A 19,629-nucleotide genomic window follows, 5' to 3' on the forward strand; every position below is an offset into this window, starting at 1 on the left:
ATAAGTGCAAGTATGAGCTTATATAATACTTAAAAAAAAAAAAAAAATCTGGCAGGAGATTCCATTGGGAGAGAAACTTGCTCATCCATAAACCACTAAGAAAATCTCCCAGACACCTCCAGGACAGAGCAAGAACCACTGAAAGAAATCATAAAGCAAGGTAGAATCTATTTTGTCTCTGTTTACCATGGTAGGGGATTATCTACTTTAATCATAAAAAGGACAATTATGATTATGTGCTTGACTTCCCTTCGCTCTGATCTTTGTTAATCAAGTGATCTTCATTCTATGGCTAAAACAAATCACCCCTTCTATGGTTTGTGCACCCAGGTGCAATAAATGGAGCATTTGTAACTCGGAGAGGCTGTGGGGCCAGCGGGTGCATTTTCCGCTAGTCTCCTACACCTTGCATTATATAACATGCTGAATCCTGAAGAAATGCACTGTGTAGAAGCTACTTGCAAGAAATAAGAATAGCCATAGTGGGTCAGACCAGGGGCTGGGAGCACTACACTGCAACTTCATAATTGCCGTTTGCATGAAACAAACAGGCATAGAAAATGAGCATGTTTTGTTGCTGTTTGTTTCACCTAATAGAAACCAAAAAGCCTAGAGTAATTGTTTATGAGCGCATAAGCAATCTCAGTTAAGTCTTTAGGGTAACAAGCAGAATGCCTGGCATAAGAACTGGGAATAAGATAGGCAGATGACTTTAGAAGTGTTTAGTGCATGTGTTTTTGGTAACTTGTGCTATGTTGAAAGTTGGGTGGGCATGTAAGACAAGATACTACAAATTTCTGATCTTAATTTCATTGTGGGAAGAGTGGACAGATGCCCAAATATGACTGGCTATTACAGTAAAAAGACAGAACCCACTGTACACTAGGGTGGAGAGAGGAGTAAAGGGATGTAACGACGACTCTCTGTAGCCTCTCTTTCAGTGTCCTTTGCATCCTGTCTCTTACGTCCATGTTCTCTCTTCCCATCACTCTCTTCGTCCTTTATGAGCTACAATTTTAAACCTGTTTTTCCCCTTTCTAGCTGCCACTAGTGCACGGAGAGTTGCCAAGTACAACTGGCTGCATCTAGTCATGGTGGCACTTATTTCCAGTGTAGTGCATGGCATACAGACTCACTGACCTTTGAAGAAAAATCATGTACTTGACACAAGATGACTAAAATTCTGCCCGTGGCTCTGATTACTTCCACCCAGGAGCTTTCCATACTGATGTAGTCTGTAGGTGCATTATGGGAATCTTATTCACTTTAGAGAGGAGATGCTGGATTAGGTGGACCATTGGCCAGTTAGGATATACCAATTTATATGGTCTTATTTTATCTAGTTAAAACGATCAAATGCCTCCACTGTGGTGAACAGAGTAAATCCAAAACAGTACATCACTCATGGCCAGCTAGGCTTGGGAAAAAATCAGTGTAGTGCTGGACTGATGGGCAGGGCCCTTTCTGACAATCTACTTGTCTGAATATGGCACTTGCTCTCTAAGGCTGTCCCTGGAAGTCTGTGGATTTAGTTCTGTTGCAGTGGGAGCTGAAAGCATTTGTAATGTTTAGTATAGCTGGGAGTCAAAGTCAACAGACTGAAACCATCCATTGGCATAATGGCTGATACTGGTACGATCTACATCAGCTGATGGGGTCATTTTGGCTTTTAGAGAATAATGTGACTGCTCTGCCTATACAGTGTCTGTGTTTCACATATTTCTATGTAGCTGTTTCTAAATGCAAGGTACAGGCTGGAGTGCATGGCAGTGCCACAGGAGAGAACACACAGACTCTTGGTGCCCCATGCCAGCAGCCTGCTCCATCCCTAGCTCGGGAAGGGAGTGATTTGACTCAGCCAGAGGGAGGCACTGTTGAGTGATCAAGCAGCAGCTATGGCAGGAATTCCCATCCATTTCTCTCTGGCCAGAAAGATTAGTGAATGCAGCATGGGGTCTTGGTGCAGTGGTTACATGGGCAGACGAGGAGGGGGGGACTTGGGGTTCTGTTAGGGATGCAGAGTCCTTCCTCCTACTGGGGCACTGGAAATGGCAAAGCCCTGAGTTACACAACGGGAGGAAGCAGCTGAGGGATCTGACTTTTAAATGCAGATAGGAGTATGTGGTTGTGGGCTCCAGGGAGTTACCTCTATTAATGACAGGGGAGGAAGTTGCAAAAGCACCCTAGATTATAAGATAACTAAAGCAAACAGGAGTTCTTGCTGGACTCATCAGCGTTCTCTGCCCCCTCATAACACATCAAAAGATGCCTTTTGCCTGTGTTTATGGCCATCTACTAGGACTCTTTAGTCAAACTTGCTTTGTAGGATGTATGGGGCAGCAGTTTTATATTCTGTGGGAGCAATCTTTGGGCTGTAGCTTGCTGACTTTCTAGAGGAAGCATGGGGAGGCGGTGCACACAGGGCCGGCTCTGGCTTTTTGGCCGCCCCAAGCGCAAAAAAAAAAAAAAAAAAATCTGCGACACGGCCAGAGCGTGGGTGCAGGGGAACCGGCGGGGTGGGGGGAGGGAGCGGGCAGGAGAGAGAGAGAGAGAGAGAAGGGGGTGGCCAGGGCTACAGCAGGGGCGCTGCCACGTGGCCCCTCCCGCTGCGCCGCCGCCTGCCGGGAGGGCTCCGCTCCGGTCGGCGGGGAGGGAAGGAAGAGGACTGCCCTGCAGGGTGCTCTGGTTCTGCGCGCCGCCCCCTACAGGGTGGCCGGAGTGGAACAACAACAAAAAAGCAGCGGCTGTGCCGCCCTAGGATTGGGCAGAATGCCGCCTCGAACAATCTGCCGCCCCAAGCACCAGCTTGCTCAGCTGGTGCCTGGAGCCGGCCCTGGGTGCACACCAGGTCCAGGCGTGGGTAAAAGTTGCTTGCTATTCAAATACATCCAGCCAACCAGATCTAAATCACTCTGGCATCCCCTACAAGGCCCCCATGTTGTCCAGAGGAAACACATGGTGAATGTTCCAGATGAACTGGCTGTGGGTGGGACAGCTGTCGAGGGACACCTTACAGGGTGAAGGGGACAAGAAGAAAACAGTTGACATGCAGCATAGTTCCCCCTTACGGGATAATCCTCAACATATCAGAGCTTGGTCCACATATTTATTACTGTCCATTACTTTTTTAGCTTCCTGGAATAGCTTGATACCAGGGATATATACTGTATTTATAACTGGCATGGCCTGACTCCTAGGGGTAGAGGGGAGAGAGAGCTGTTTTCAATACCAGGACATAGAGAGCCCACATACATGGCAAGTTCACCTTGGATGAGGGCATCAGAGGTTGCAGGAGTTGTTACCTTTCCTCCCACTTGTGAGACAAGGAAACTGCTGGTGGTGTATTTGGGGGTCCATTTCTTCTTAATCACCTTTATGCAGCCCAGGACACATCAGCCTAATTTCAGTATTGTTGCCACTTCTAATTTAGCTGAGTGTGTTCACCACCATCCTGAGACCATCGGTGATGAGGCTTATGGCTGAGAGTTGCATATGCCACGCTCATACATCCTGCACTACACCACTGGAAAGTATGAGCATTGCCCCCTTAGCACACCAGCACTGAGAGACCTTGGGCTCTCTGGCCTCCCTTAGACAGTTAAGATGTAACTGACGCTGTCATTGGTAAACAACCTAGGGGGACCAATGCTTCTCTCCTCACAAACGGGATTCAAGCCAGGGTTGGGCCTGCACAGTAATACAATCATCACCATCACGAGACCAGCTTTTATCTGCATTTTAAATACAAGGGATTTTTCTCTTCCTTTACTTCTTGCTACCTTTTAGACTCCCAGTTTCTACTAAAGTCACCCACCAGCCACCCTGAAAAAATTACTATGACACCTAATCACTCTTTTCCTTACAGACATCTTGTCTTTATTTGTCCACGGCAAGAGCGAATTTTGTCTTTTAGGTGACATTTGTTCTTTCTTTTCCTGTTAAGTTTGAAGGAGAATTCAGGCCCTTCCTCATGTTGGGAGGAAAAGGGATTGCAGCTGCATAGAGGGTTACATTCCCTGATGCATTCAAGTGCTGCTCTGGGCCACCTGCTGACACTGCCCAGCTGTTCTAGAAGCCGTATCCAGAGAGCCGTGCTCTTCCTTACTGTGCCAACCAGCTGCACTAGCCCCATAGCTGGCAGGAACTGGTGGGAAAATGGCCATGCTGCCGTCAGCTTTCCTGAATGAATGAGGGAGGGGTTGGATTTTGGCTAACCGAAGGACCGATAGCACTGACTTTACCTTGGCATACGGGGGAAGGTATGGGGCAAGATTTACTCCTTCCACCCTTAAACAGCAGTGGGTAGCTCCTGCTTGTCTTACCAATAACCAGCAAGAGCCTTCACATGCAGAGACTGGCAAACTCACTTCACTTGTAACTGGCAGACTTGATCAGTGATGACATGCTAGTGTCCTAACCCAGGGGTGTCTGGCTCTTGAGGTTTTTCAAAATGCTCTCTCCCTCTGCTTTACAAATACATCTACTGTCATCAGTTTATTTCCCTTACTGTTTACATCAGGGATTGGCAATCTTTAGCATGCGGCCTGCCAGGGTAAGCCCCCTGGCGGGCCAGGCTGGTTTGTTTACCTGCCGCGTCTGCGGGTTTGGCTGATCGCAGCTTCCACTGGCCACGGTTCACTGCTCCAGGCCAATGGGGGCTGCGGGAAGGGGTGTAGGCCAAGGAATGTGTTGGCCGCCGCTTCCCACAGCCCCCATTGGCCTGGAGCGGCGAACTGCAGCCAGTGGGAGCCACGATTGGCTGAACCTGTGGATGCAGTAGGTAAACAAAGCGGCCCGGCCCGCAAGGGGGCTTACCCTGGAGGGCCGCATGCCAAAGGTTGACGATCCCTGATTTACATGTTACTAAAGAAGTGGTCCTTGGGGCTCATCCCTGGCCTATTAATAGAATTAATCTAACACAAAAAATAGCAGGTGTGAGAGAAACTGGTTTGGAGGCATGGACAGAGCAGCATGGAGACTCCATCAGAAAGATTTTTTTTTTTTTTTTTTTTAAATGGTATAGGTCACCAATTTCATTTACAGGCTTTTCAATGGAGCTTTAACAACATAGTACTTGACTGCATCACAACTGGAAATCCATTAACGCTTCCTACCACCCCAGTGGGAGGAAAGAGGTCATTTCCCCTGCTGGAGAAACAGAGGCGCACCCATCTAGTTGCCCATGGTCATAGTACAGCTGGCAGAGTGAGGAACAGAACCCAGCTCTGCACATACACCCAGTCCAGCACTTTAACCACACGAGCAGCCTTCCTCCTCCCTCCCCAGTACACACAGTGCGCTTTATTTAAAATGTATTTTTCAGTCTTGTAGCACAGGATAATTCCTTCCTGCTGCTCTGTCGTGGCCTAGAAAAGGACGGCATCATCTACACTGTAGCACAAAGGGTTTTCCCAGGGCATAAAATTTTAATTAGGAACAATCAGGCTGCCTTGAAATGGGAATTGCAAGCAGCAAAAGTCAAATCATCAATAAAATATTCAATGGCAAAATGTATTATTGACACAGCCTTAGAGCATGTAAGAGCCAAAAGGCAGAGACTGTGGCTAGTTAGCCTAAGAGCTCTGGGTGCTGTTCAGTCTTGTTAGATTAAACGCATAAGGCATTAACTGGAAGCAAACGCTTACTGCAGGGAACACTGGTGTGGATCTGGGTTGCGTACCAGCACCACTCCTCCAGCTATTACAGCAGAGGGGATGGTGGGCAGTGAAGCCCAGCTACTGAGAACTGCAGCGATGACGCACTTCAGGAGGGGTTCTGGCACTTCAGCTCACTTATTGGAATGGTATAGGGTGTGTGGGCAGGATAGTGGAGACTCTGCCTGGATTACTCCTTCAGTCCAAGCCTCTGAGCTCTACAGCACAAAGGCACCACGGTTAAACAGGAGTTATTCGGCCTGAGACGAGACTCAGAATTCAGTTTGATAAGAACAAAGCTCAGAAAACCTTCACCCGGAGCGCCTGCCCTCCTCCTAAACAGGTGCCAGATCTGGGTAATGTATCCCCAGGGGAGGATTTCAGCAGTGCTAGCTATGAAAGGGTCAGATGGTGTGAATTTGTGACCAGAGGTCTTCACCTGAGAACAGCTAAGGAGACTGGATTCAGTCTACATCAAATCAGAGTGTTTGGATCCCTGTTACACTTCTCAGTAACAGTTGATAAATAAATAAATTAATGGAGATATCCTATCTCCTAGAACTGGAAGGGACCTTGAAAAGTCATTGAGTCCAGCCCCCTGCCTTCACTAGCAGGACCAAGTACTGATTTTGCCCCAGATCCCTAGTGGCCCCCTCACGGATTGAACTCACTACCCTGGGTTTAGCAGGCCAATGCTCAAACCACTGAGCTATCCCTCCCCCCAATGTTCAGATAGGGCTTGAGGAAGCCTTAACCGTGGTAAAAAAAAAATGCTGTAACCAGCTCCCCTAAAACATAGAAGTGTCATGACATGATTAATATAGGTCATCACAGAGCTCTCTTGCACCGCAGGACCAGCCAGTCCATCCTAGTTGTACTAGAGCACTGGGTGGACTCCAAGGCACTGCACTAATATATGATTCAGCCCTTCGGTTGCCAAACTCTGTTTTCTGTACTGTAGCTGGTGAAGGTATAACCCACACCCAGCAAAGCACTACTCCCTAGTGAACCCCTTTCAAAGTGCTTTGGGAGATGAATTTAATGGACATGGTTGCAATCAACACACTATTTGTAAAGGAAGGAGGGGGCATAATCTAATCTAAAAATCTTTGAGTTGCAAAATTGGCAGAGGAGAGCATGTCCATATCTCTTTCGTGTTGTCCAAAGAGTGGGAACTGTGATACTGAAATCTGTATATAAATGCAGGGCTTTGGAGCGGAGCCCAGAGCTGGAGTGCGGAGCAGTGGAGCTGCAGGTTTTTGCCTGGAGCTGGAGCAGAGCCGGAGAACAGCTCCAAAGCCCTGTATGTATCTAACAGTGGAGATGCTATTCAAGAATCAACTTGCAAACTACCACCATCAATAGAATCCTCCAGGGATGTTAGCACAGTCTCACTCAGGGAGGGAAAGTTGGCGGCATGTTTTCTATTCCACCTGGCCGTACTCCTCTCTGTGTAATGGCAGATGACATTGTAAGACACAAGGAGGGTCATTCATCAAAGGCATTTGTTACCTTGTTAAACACAACTACCTTTGCAGCTGCTGGACCACGGTTTATACGAGACCCACAAAATCCCACTAGCAGCACTACAGGAATCTAACACCATGTACAGTAGCTGGTAGGAGTGAAAATGTTACTTTAGCCTTCAAGCTGCCTCTCTCCCCATCTCCTCTCCATACCTACACTGACTCTGGGGGTACGTCCAGACTACCTGCCGGATCGGCAGGTAGCGATCTATCGCTATATTGATATATCGATCCCCGAACGTGCTCCCGTCGACTCCGGAACTCCACCAGGGCGAGCAGCGGTAGCGGAGTCGACAGGGGAGCCGTGGCAGTCGATCCCACGCCGTGAGGACGGGAGGTAAGTCGAAATAAGATGCATCGACTTCAGCTACGCTATTCCCATTGTTGAAGTTGCGTATTTTACCTCAACACCCGCCCCAGTGTAGACCAGCCCTGAGAGGACAATAGCAAGCATCTCACTTATAGGAGTAAGCAAAAGAGCACCTGATCAAGTGTTCCCATCAGTCAAATTTGCAGCCATCTTGCCCATGAATTAAATCATCAGGCCCTTGAGAGCCACATGCCTGCTGCAAGAGCTAAACACAGGAGCTGGGCAGTTCAACCAGCAATCTAATGGTTAATAATGCTTAAGAGACGACTCCACCAGCAGAGTTAGAAATGCTCTGATTCAGGGCAATGCAGCAGACTCTAGCCTCTTGGAGAATGCTGAGTTTCCATGCCAGTGGGGTTTTCTTAAAACCGTCCCTATAAGTGAAACAGAGTTCCTTTTGCGCGTGAGCTAATCTGAATTGAAATATCCTTGCCCCCTTTATCCAGCCCATGCACAGCGTGGGCAATCAGGAGCCTTCAGACAGAGCACTACAAGTGAGTTGTTGAGCGAAGGGTGAGAAAGAGGACTTGTTTTTGCATATTGCAAAAATGACTATGCACCTGGGTCACTCACATTCAAGCAGGAGTCCCAGAGGCTCTAACTTTCTTGAGGACAGAAGGCATGTAACTGAGAAATAGCTCATTTGTAAAAGAAGATGGAAAAGTCTCGTTTGAAGCAGGGGTTTGGGAAAACTGAGGGAAAGCAGCGCACTGCAGCCAGGCAGCTCATTTTTACTCCAGAAGAAAGCTAAATCTTAAGCCAAGCCCACCTCTTCTGGAAGGGATTCCCCTCCCATACAGAATGGATATAGTCCATTGCTCAGATCAGCCCTGCACGTGAGGCTCCCTCCTCTCCTTTATGAACAGGAAGAGTTCAGCTTCTGCCATGCAAAGCAATGTGCTGGACTGAGAACTTAAACCCAGCTTGGATTTTATTTACCCTGCAGGCCCCAGGGCTTCTGTCCCTAACTGTGTGTCATAAACGTATCTCCCCGCTTGCCCCTCCTTTTATGGCACATACTGCAGATCAGAGGCCATGCTCCAGTCGTTTGCTTTCCAGCAGCATCTGTCTCCTTGGCCGATTACTCAATGGGTGGTGAGATTCAGCTCTGTCCCACTCGTTGCCTGCTGCAGCCCTTCCACAAATCGCAATCGTTATTCCTTGGCTTACACAGCCATCCAGTCCCTGACCTATGCCACTCTACCTATTCATTCATTCATAGGGATTTTATGCAAGTGACCTGGAGCAACTACTCAAGCTGAAAATAGTACTGGCTCAAGAAGAACCCGGACACAAGCAGCACTTTACTAGGAGAGAGCCAGCCTGTTTGCCATGGTAATCTGCATTTGGAAGGAAAGGGCCGAATTCCACCCTTAGAGCTGGCATGCATGCAAAACCTTCCACAAAAGTCAATGAGAGTTGTGTGCATAGCAGAGGGCGTGCTCCGACAGCCACACGTGCAGAAACTCAGCATCTAAATACACAAACCCCATGAGTCTCTGGTGTGCAATAAACAGTTTCTTTCCAACGCAGCCTGAGTGCTTCAAACACTGAATCTGCCTTAGCCGTTTCAGAGCACGTTGAACCTAAACTGAGGGGGTGGTCAGAAAAGTGCATAGGTAAAAATGACAGCTCTCTACTCAATAGATCTGCTCCCTGTGTGGATTCAGTCACATCTGCTCAATTGACTGACTAATGTGATTTTGCTACTTATTACCATCAGCCCTGCAGAGTCACAGCAGCTTCGGAGAGCTCATGAGTCAAAGGGAGATGTCCATTCATTCCAACTGGAGGCCCCGAAATCTGCCCCCTTCTAGGCCTGTGCAGCGACATGGAAGAGGAGCATAGAAACACACAAAGACAAGAGGAGCAGTTTGGCCACCCCAGCATCCTTTTTAGGGGGGCAAGGACAGATGAGACAGAGCCCACCCCACCTTTCAGACCCCAGCCTACAGTTTCCCAATAGACAACAGCAACCATGTGGTAAAGCAACGTACCATTAAAAAAGGGCAGGGGATCTGCTGGAAGTTTAACACTAGCTATGTGACTAGTGGATTGGATACAGAGACAACCAGCGGGAGTGTGAGGGTCTGATGCTTTGCAATAAGCTGCAAGTGTGATAATGAACATCCAATTGGGTTAATGGGATTTGGTAGTTAGAGCGCAGGATGGAAACGGAGACTACCTGGCTTCGAACTCTAACCGGCTGTGCCTCAGGATTCTATCTGCAACACTTATCTAACTCCTAAATTAAGCACTTCCATAGCCTGGAGAGGAGGACCAGCTAAAGAGCTAAACGTTCTCATCAATTTGTATGGGGCTGGGCTCAGCTAAAAGCAAGAGAGGGTCTGTACCTGAACCCAAGACCAATTTTCAAATGTGCCTAAGGGATTTAGGAGCACAAACCCCATTGACAGTCCCAGGGAATTGTGCTTTGGAAGATTCCCCTCCACTTTCCCAGGTTAGAGATGTGAAAGCTGCAGCACCACAGTTGTAAGGCAGCACACCAGAGGAATTCCCCTCCCATGTCAATTGCGCTAAAGGGAGCTTGTTTACTGCAGCACAGCAGAGGCCTGTTTAGAATGGCAGCTGGAGCCTAGGGTTTATTAGCTGACCCTGACCACAGTTAGTCAGCCTGCCTTGGAGGAGGAAGTGAGGAGTGGTTACAAGCAGCAAATTGCTCAGGACCCAGCCTGAACCATGGCTCCTTTTCCCCTTGGGGGCTCCATATAATGCTGCTTTTGTACCTGCCTGGCTGGTGGCCCCAGGTGTTCAGTCACTAACTGATCACATCTGGATCTGAGCTGCTGCAGTCTGAAGCCACCCTCTAATTGGAGCCGTGCTATGCTACTTCTGTGCCAGTGCTGCCTGCCTGGAAGGATGGCGGGTATTGTGACACTAGGAGGACTCCCTCTCTTGGGAGCAAAGAGCATGGCAGGGTACTTGGCTGTCACAGACACCTGATGCAAGAGGAAAGGGAGTAGGTGGGGAAGAAAGCAGCATGACAGATATAATTTAATATGTTCCAATTAGAAATTCCAGTAAGGGAAAGGGTGCAGTGTCCTTGCACATTAGCCAACATTAGTCCAAGTCATGACAACACTACTAAGCCCTTCCCCTCCCAAACACCCAGTTCCTTATATGACCTCTTCCTTCAGGATTTCTCCAGAAATGGTCTCTCGCCCGTGCAGCTCTACCCATGGGAGGGTGAGTGTAGACCAGGCGCAGGTATTTCCATTGCATTGGCTAGACCCAATACCACAAACACCTGCCCCTGGCCTATACTAATGCTCCTCCCCAGCACTAGCTCCACTGCCAGCCCAGCCATGGGAGAAGATCTGAAAATGGTCAGTGCAGATGCAGCCATGGAGGAGTTGCTCCAGCTGGTGCTAGCCCAGCACGCAGCTCTTCTACCACCTTGAGCCATCGGCACCTTGGTTAAACCCATGCTGGAGGAGGTCAGACCAATGATCACAATGGTCTCTGCTGGCCTCAAATTCTCTATCAGTCTATGAAAAGGGGTTTAAAAGGTCAGAGGAAAGACACCTACAGCAAGCAGCCAACCCTAACTCCTTGAACCCATTTAAATACAGAAGGCAACGCAGGAAGCTACAATGTTTTGTTGTTACTAGAAAGCTTTTCTGCTGTTACTACTTCCAGAAATCGTCCCTGCTGAGCACGAGGTGAGGGGATCATTTCCTGTGAAACAGGATGTTTTCCAGGTGGCAGCAGCTTGCTCCCAACACAGCAGTGAAGAGGTCACAGCTCTTGAGGAAGGGAAACAAAATGTTCAAGTGACCCCAAACTGGGCAGGCAGCCCAAAAAATACATTATAAAAATATTTTTTAAAAATTTCCAGGAAAAACTGAGAAGTTAGTTACAGAAAGCAATGGCAAAACTTTCCCCGATTTTTTTCTTCATTTTTTGACCTGCTCTAGAAGATAAATGACCAGTATTCATTTCTCTGCTTGTATCTATTTTGTAAAAGATGTGGTAAAATACCAAATATTTTTAAAATGCGCTTTTAAAAAAATCTCCTCACAGTAATCAGTTCCAGACCATGTTAAAGGTGGTGATGAGATTTCACCCTAAAACTCTGAAAACATAAGGATTTTTTTTTTGGGGGGGGGGAAGGTATGGGGGGGCTTAAAGATGGGATTTAAAAGTTTTTCTAGCAGCACCATGTCTGCAACCATGTATACAAAGAGGTTTCCCAGTCACTATAACAAACTCCATCCACCTCCAGAGTCAAGACCAGAACTCCTATACCCATCCCCCTCCATAGGCCCCTCCTCCACATTCTCACTGAAGTGTGGCACAAAACTCCCATCGAAATCATCTAGCCACGATTAAGCCCAAAGCTCTCACCAGAAGTTAACAACATGGCTTAATTACAAATTTATTTATTTTACATAGCCAGTAGGTGGGAGTTGTTGGAGAGATGCAGTTCAAAGGCATGTTTGAGGGGGTTAAATAACATGCACGTGTCGAACTAAAGGAAGGAAAACATTACACTTAAGTCAACATTTCAAATCAGTTATGTTTTTTTAACTAACCTACAACTCAAACAGGTTTGGCTCTTCTTCAAACTTAGGGGAAATGTTCTTTCTCCTCTGCCTCCAGATAAAAGTTCCAGGGCAAACAGATTTTCTGAACCAGAGATTAAAAGTACTAAAATAGGGCTTTATAATAGAAATCTGTCTCTTCCTCTGCGTTTCTCCCTGCTGCTGCTTAAACTGGGATTTAATAGCAGACGGGAACCTAACTAGGTTTGGTTCCCTGGAAAAATCCAGACTTTTGACTGGCAGGTACCCATTTCAGTAGCCCATTACATAGCAGTCAGTAATATAGTAAGCAATCAAGGTGTCCGCTGTGTTTTCTTTTGCTACACACACGACAATGTTTATTCTTCTAGTATATTAATGTTGTCTGCAATTACTCATGGTTACTGCAAATTTACTCTTCAGTTCCTTTAAAGTGTAAACAAACCTATTTCTCTCCTACCTTGTGAAACAGGACGGCAGATGCATCTAACTGAGGCGCTCAATCTTCAAACAAGCAGGATCTGATGGCAGGGCATCTGCAGTGAAAAGATCCTTTATTACAGACCTCACACTCTGCCTTGGCCTGAGAGCGCCCAGAACTGCTGACTGTTAATTCTTGCCGCAAGGCTTTTGTTCTCAGGCTTTCTGGATGGAGGATGAGCAGGCTCAGATCAGATACGAGTGGTGGGTCATTTTGCGGATATTTAATGTGTGCACATGTTTGTGTGTGTGAGGTTTTTTTTATTATTATTATTATTAAAGAATCAAACGTAGGGAAGCCAATTAAATGTTTCCATTTTGCTTGATCACATTATGCCTAACCCGCCCTGCATTTATCATCTAATACAGTGCTCTTCACTACCTGTCCTAAAGTGTTGTGCAATATTAAAAAGCTGCCATGTTTCATCCCAGAGATGGCTGCTTTTTCAGTGACGATTATCTTAGTCTGTTGTTTGTAAAGCACTTTAGGGTTTTAAAAAAAGGGCATCAAATGATTTTTACCCTCATGATCATAAAATACGTAAAGCTCTAATTCACTGCACATGTGAATGGCAAGAGGCGGATTATATGGAGAAATGCTTACTCACCATGAAGATATCACTCCAATGTATATACACGGTCTTGAGGTTACAATTCTGGGCCTTAGCACTTCCAGTCACATGGGGATTTGTCCCTTCATGGGTTCAGAGCAGGGGAAGATAAAGAACTCCCTGCCACTCTCAATATTTCTTCCTTCTACACAAGGCCTTACCTGCTGCCCTGGTCAACTCCATTATATTACATGCTCAGTGAGTCTGCCAGCTGCCTCACTAGGAGGTCGGATGCATTGAGGCTGATGGGAAGTGTTAAGAGAGAACCACTGGGGTTGTGGAGGGGGAAGAACGCAGCATTCCTCCAGGTTAGGGTAATCTCACTGGAGATGCAGAACTCACCTGAAACCAGAGACTAAAGGGCAGGGCAGGTCTGTAGCTCAGCTTCCCTCAACAGCTGACAATTAGGGGGCTAGGTGCATGGAAAGGCCAGAGTTTCAGATGAGTAGAGCCTCATAATAGAATTAAATAATGTAAAGCAAACGGGGGGAGGGGTTGGTATACAGAGTAGCTGGTATTCTCCAGCTCAACAGGAGGAACAGTAGGGTCCTACTGGAGTACATGTGCATTAATATCAAATACAGCTACCCTAAACCCTCCTATGCCCCAATTCCTACCGGCCAGCCATTGGGTGTTCAGGAGTTAGAGAAATGTTATAGTGGGTGTGTATTTATTCATACACAGAAGGTTAAAGGATTGGACTGGGACTTAAGACATCTGAATTCAGTTCCCAGCTGTGTCACACTCTGGGACCTTGGGCAAGTCACTTGGGGAACTGAGGCTCAGTTCCCCATCTGTAAAATGGGGGTATTCTTCCTGCCTTGTTTGTTTTGGGTGGGATTTTCAAAAGCTCCTGAATTAGAAGCACAAGCCCCATTGGAAGTCAGTGGGATTTATGCTCCTGCCTCTGAAGTGCTTTTGAAAATCCCACCCTTAGAATGTAAACTGTTCAGGGGAGGGCTGGTCTCCCACTAAGGGTATGTCCAACACCTAGCAATGTGGGACCTAGCTCTTGGTTGCAGATGCTAGGAACTCATAACAGAGGTAGGTAGGTAGGTGTGTGTGGGGGGGGGGTGGCTTCAGAATTCTCCAGTATACTACTTCTACAGGGAAGATGGAAAGCAAGTGGGATAATTTTGTGAAGGGGGATAGGCTGCTGCTTCTTCAGAAACTTCTGAAGGAAACATACATTTGGGGGAAGAGCAAGAGAGGCCTCCACTAAGTGTTTGAAGTCAGTCAGTCACACACACACACACACACACTATGGAAATCACTTGACACAAATCCTTTCTGTATGTTTATTTAAACCAGACAATGTTTGAGAACACAGGATACATTCATACATAGAAAGTGTTTTTACAAAGAACACAGCATCCAAGTCACATTTTTGTATACAGTATATAGGACATTTGTAAAACAAAAATCAGGACTTTGGGGCCCTCTAGGTATCATCCAGTCCCATTCCCTAGACTTGCCCGTTTCCAATTCACAATTAAAATATGGAAAAACATGTTGGGACAGAGGATTTTTTTTTTTTTTAAGTAATTTTTTTTTTACTGGCCATCAAGTAAAAACATTCAGCATGAAATGTTAGACAGCATGTCCATCATTCCCCATATATCACAGCCCAATAACATGCACTTGTTAAAGAGCTTGTTCTGAGGGAGGTTTTGGTAACACTTAAAAAAAAAATAGGATTATGGTGAGAAAAGCAACTTCCAAGATGCACTCACCTGTTCCCAGTCTCTTGCAGTTCAAGCCTGTTTTGTTTAGACAAACGTCAAGTTTTTGCCTGTCAACCCTATCCAATTTGTACATTGAGTAAGATTTGAGAACGCTAGGGAGAACGTGGCTTGATTTTTAGAATTGGGTGAAACACTCAACGAATATTAATCCCAATGTCCTGTTTACAGTCTCTTTTCTGACCGTCCCTGCTCCCCCTCCCCCCACATTGGAGAGTTTTAAGTTGAATGGTATCCATTCACACCTCGTAAAACGGGTCAGAAATCTGCAAGAAATGCTAAGCAGTTACTCAGCCCTGGAAAGCAGAGGTTTCTAAAAACTGATGAATGAGCACTACAGAATGTTTGGAGTCAACTCCTCTCTCTGCTCCTGAAAAAGTCTCAGACCAGCAACACAGCCTGTTGCTCACCCTGAGAGGAGAGAAAGAACACAATGGTCATCTTTGGTTTGGGACGCATCTAGATGAGAAATGTTACTAATGCAGCATGCATTAGAATGTATTTATTTGTTTGTTTAAAAGGAGGAAGGAATATTTGGGTTCTATCCTTTGGAATCTTAAAGAGAACTCACAATGAAAGACCAGGCAGCAAGCTTCTAGGGGTAGGAACTGTGTCATCTGACACCTGGTGCAGCACCTACCACAACGGGACCCTGATCTCAATTGGGGCCTATAGGTGCTACCATAATAAGCGCAGAATAGCAGCAAGAGGCTGTTTCCATTCTACTCCTCCCCTTTTAGCTCATGTATATTGTATGACATGAACAGCAGCCTGGTTCTGAACCAGAGCGTTTTCAAGGAGGAGCATTCGGATTCTCCGCTGTGTATTTTAGGCCAATTAGGGCAGTGACAGCCACAGCAGAAAACCAATGGGTTGCTCAGGTTACAGTAAGCCACCATCTGACTAAATTTGTTTGCCAGTGTAAGCAGTGAGCAGGCACAAGAGAGCTGTCTTGACAAACGAAAGCAGCAAATACCTGACGAATGAACTACTTTTTTCAGTACTTCCATTAGGAAAAGGGTGAATGGCTGGAAATACTGGTTAATGGCAATAATACATATGGCATTTAAGTATTAGGGGACAACGGCCAAGACACTCCCCACAGAGCAAGTGTTCAACTTTCCTTTCCCCGACCCACAAATCTCTCCAATCCTGGCTCAGTTCGATGTACATCTGGGCTTCTGCAATATGGAACCAGGTGTAGACAGAGCTTTTGCAGAGTTACAGGGCATGGTAGGTAGACATGCAACCTATTGAACTAGCCTTAAGACAGAGAGGCAGACACCTCTGGGGGAGTTATATGGGTGGAGGTTGAAGGACAATGAATCCCAGGTCAGGGTGAAGCTACCTGTAGCAAAGACAGCCCTACTGGAAGCTTCATGCATATGCCAGTTTGCCATTCAATCATCAACATTTTTACCTCATTTTTTTCAATGACCTGAATGTGTTTTAGAAAGCAGGAGGGGTCCAGTATGTAAATACAAATATCAAGACTCACAGGGTGAGAGTTGCGGTTCATTGGGAACTAGATGTCACTCCAGCTATTCCATCTCAAGTCCTCTCTACTTTGCAAATGACGCTTTTGAAAGATGATGCACTTGGCACAAGACATCACCAGCAGCCCCTCAATCCCATTATACCACCTCTGGAAAGTCTTTGCTAATTCTGTTCAGCATCAGGCAGATGCTCCTAGTCATGATGCTGCCTGGTCCAAAGAGTAACAGGTTGTACAAGTTCTCCCCCAGATCGTACAAACCCGGCTTCCGCAGGACTACGAACAGAGTTCCCCATCTCCCAGGCAGCTGGATAGTTCGTTATGTTTCCTGATAAACATCCATTTTCCTCACATGTTGGGTATTAACACGAGCGACCACGGGAGAGTCACAGTGCGTTATATGGGACACAATCCTGGCTTCCATGCCTCCTTCATTGTACAGCAGTAGCACATAGTATCCCCTGAGAAGTGAACATCAGAGCATGGCACAGAAGACCCACTATTTGCTTAGCGTTTGTTTAGCCCAGACAAGTCTTGTACCCCTCAAAGGCAGTCCTTTGCTTTATCGACAAGGTCTTTCGTCGTTTGATGCATCTTATGAGGGCTATATGGATTCCCAGAAATATTAGCATCTTCATTTTTTTTAAAATAGATAAAGCATTTAAAAAAACCACAACAGGTCTTTTTCATCCAAATGGGGTGGAATTGTTTTTGTTGTGTTGTTATTTAAAACACATCAGTCTGTAAAAACACTTCGTATGGCCATCAACATCCATTCATGATACAAAGGAGTAAAAAATATATATATATATGGAACATGGTTTTACTTATATACAGTTACACTTGCAAGGCAAATCACTCCTCCAGTGGCTGGGCCTTTCTACCTCCAGATGCTCTGCCTTGTTGATACGACTGCAAGACATACAAAAATAAACTAAGTGACCCCATCTTGGTGGGTTAGTGTTTTTCATAAGAAAAGGAAAAAAGGATGATGTAGGCTGCAACCATGCATTTGCAATGTAAAAGGATATCCTTCAATCTAAAGGGAGTGGAGATGAACCTACAGACACCATGATGATTCTCTCTAGTGAAATGAGCAGATACAATATTCCAGGTCTGGTGTTTATACTCTTAAAATGCTACAAGGGAGAATTACAGGTGGATCTTTGCTGTACTATGTGGAGAAATGCTCATGTTATGCAGCATCCATCTGTAAGTACTCAAGACAGCGTATGCTGCTCTGTGTTCGGATATTGACCCAATGTTATGGTCACCGTCTCTTAGGATATTAAAAAGGGCAAATGTTTAGCAGAGAGGGGAAAGGGCCAAAGAAAAGATCAGCACAATTCACTGGCTTTTGCTAAAGAGAACAGGCACCAAGAAGGATGCAGGTTAAATTAGCATAATTAACTGGACAGTTCCCAAGCTGGTTCTGGGGGAGGGGCAGAGATGCCAAGGCCTGGTATAGAAAAGCACTGTTATGAAGAAGATCTGTGCAAAGTCATTCTTCCCCACTCACTCCAGTGCCATAGGCTGGGTGGGAAGGGTTTGGCATGCCCTGTGCAGCTCTTTGAAGGTGCTCCAGTGTTTCCTGGAATTAACCAGGAAAGGCTAGATGCCAAGTTCCAAAGGGGGTTGCTGGGAAGAGCATGAAGCTCTCCCCCCTCCTCAAAGGCACACATTTCTGCCTCCCAATAACTAGCTGGGCAATGCCTCGCCCCCCACCCCTCCGCCACTCCAGCATGAACGAGGAAGAAACACAATCCAGTGAAAGTTCAGGCAACAGACACATCCCTATAGGGTTTGATCCAAAGCCCACTGAGGTCAATAGAAAGCCTCCCGTTGACTTAGACGGGCTTTGGTCCAGGACCTAAATCCTCTCCTTTGCAGGCCCCCATTCCCCTCCACCAGGACCAGCAAGAGCAGCAGAAGGATGAAAAATCACAATCAGTTGTGAAGAAAGGAGAGCGACTCGGAAGCGACCGCTTGGTCTGCAAAGGATGGCACGAGGTGGCGGTACGCCTACCCCCTTGGCTAAGTGCCCTGAAAAGGTCTTAGATGGATGGGTGGAGTTTGTAGCAGTCCTTGCGCCTGGGAGAGGGGACTGCCCATTACGGGGAGATGGGGGAAGCTGTGGCTCTTTCCCTGTTGGTCTGGGTAGGATGCTGCAGTCTCAGCCGCCGGCCCCCCGCATCCTTCAAGATAAAGGATTTAATGTCTCTGATAAAAATCCCCATTTGGCTCCTTCCCCCTCCAGGGGGAGACCCCATCTCCCCACCCACTCCCCATTTAATTCCCTAACCACCAATTTATTTACAGTTTTTAAAAGCTTGTTGTGAAAATCAGAACTAAAGTGTTAAAATGGCACCAAGGCTCTGCAGTAAAATATAGTCTGCGTATCCCCATTTGGAAGGATTGGGGGTCTCTGCATTTCTCAGGGGGATCTGAATGGCAACTAATGGACGGGGTGGGTCAAATGTGTCGTCACACTACAGTGCGGTCTGCCACATCTAAACAAACAGCTGAATGCGTGGCTGCATCCGGGGAAGGAGCAGGGCACAACCAGAAAGGCTTCTTCCCTTTCCTCTAACAAGTCAAACCATTGACCCGGGGCAAAATAAGTAGTTGACATCCTCAGCAGCCTCCCCCTGCAAGGGTGTTGGTATTTCTAACCAACGCAAGGAGGTCTGCATGCCAGAGGTGCAATAATGATTGCACATGGGAATTCCCATCTTGCTCCACAGCTTTCTAGCTTCTGATCCATCTCACTGGCCCCCCCGTTCGTATGTGTAGGAGGGCAGAGAACGTGCTTGCTGGTGCAGCAAACACGCAGACGGGCACCCAGCATCTTGGCTAGGAGCAAGTAGGTGTCGCGGTTGAGTTTTGAAGTGTGGAGTCTCTGACAGGCCTAAAGGTTTGGGGTCCTTTGGTTCTTTTGCATATGGCTGCCAAGGTTTGTTCATGCTAAACTGGTGGAGGCTGCGGGGATGGGGGAAAGTGCAGGCACACTCTCCGGGGGGGACACCAGGCCAACTGACGCGGCACAGCAATAACTTGATTCTCTGCAGAGAATCATAAAAAACCAAGAGAGACTCTCCAGGTGGGAGCTGTAACCGCTCTACGTTGGGCTCTCCCATGGTGCCATTTCGCTAACACCAACAGGACATTTCCTGCAACTACCAGCATCGGGGCAGGGGATTCGAGAGT

The 19,629-nt window shown here is 46.8% G+C and overlaps 1 protein-coding gene across 5 annotated transcripts in view; it reads right to left on the minus strand.

Moving 5' to 3' along the window:
• Nucleotides 1-14,469: 14,469 nt before the first annotated feature.
• The window catches only part of RASSF7 (Ras association domain family member 7), a 128,392-nt gene continuing 123,232 nt past the window's right edge, over nt 14,470-19,629 (minus strand). For all 5 annotated transcript variants that reach the window (XM_054025714.1, XM_054025717.1, XM_054025716.1 and 2 more), the window contains one exon: nt 14,470-17,334. In XM_054025714.1, the coding sequence (XP_053881689.1) occupies nt 17,303-17,334 (32 nt within the window). In that variant the 3' untranslated portion in view covers nt 14,470-17,302. The remainder of the gene's footprint in view (nt 17,335-19,629) is intronic.

This window comes from Malaclemys terrapin, chromosome 4 (assembly GCF_027887155.1).
Source record: "Malaclemys terrapin pileata isolate rMalTer1 chromosome 4, rMalTer1.hap1, whole genome shotgun sequence".
Lineage (NCBI taxonomy): Eukaryota > Metazoa > Chordata > Testudines > Emydidae > Malaclemys > Malaclemys terrapin.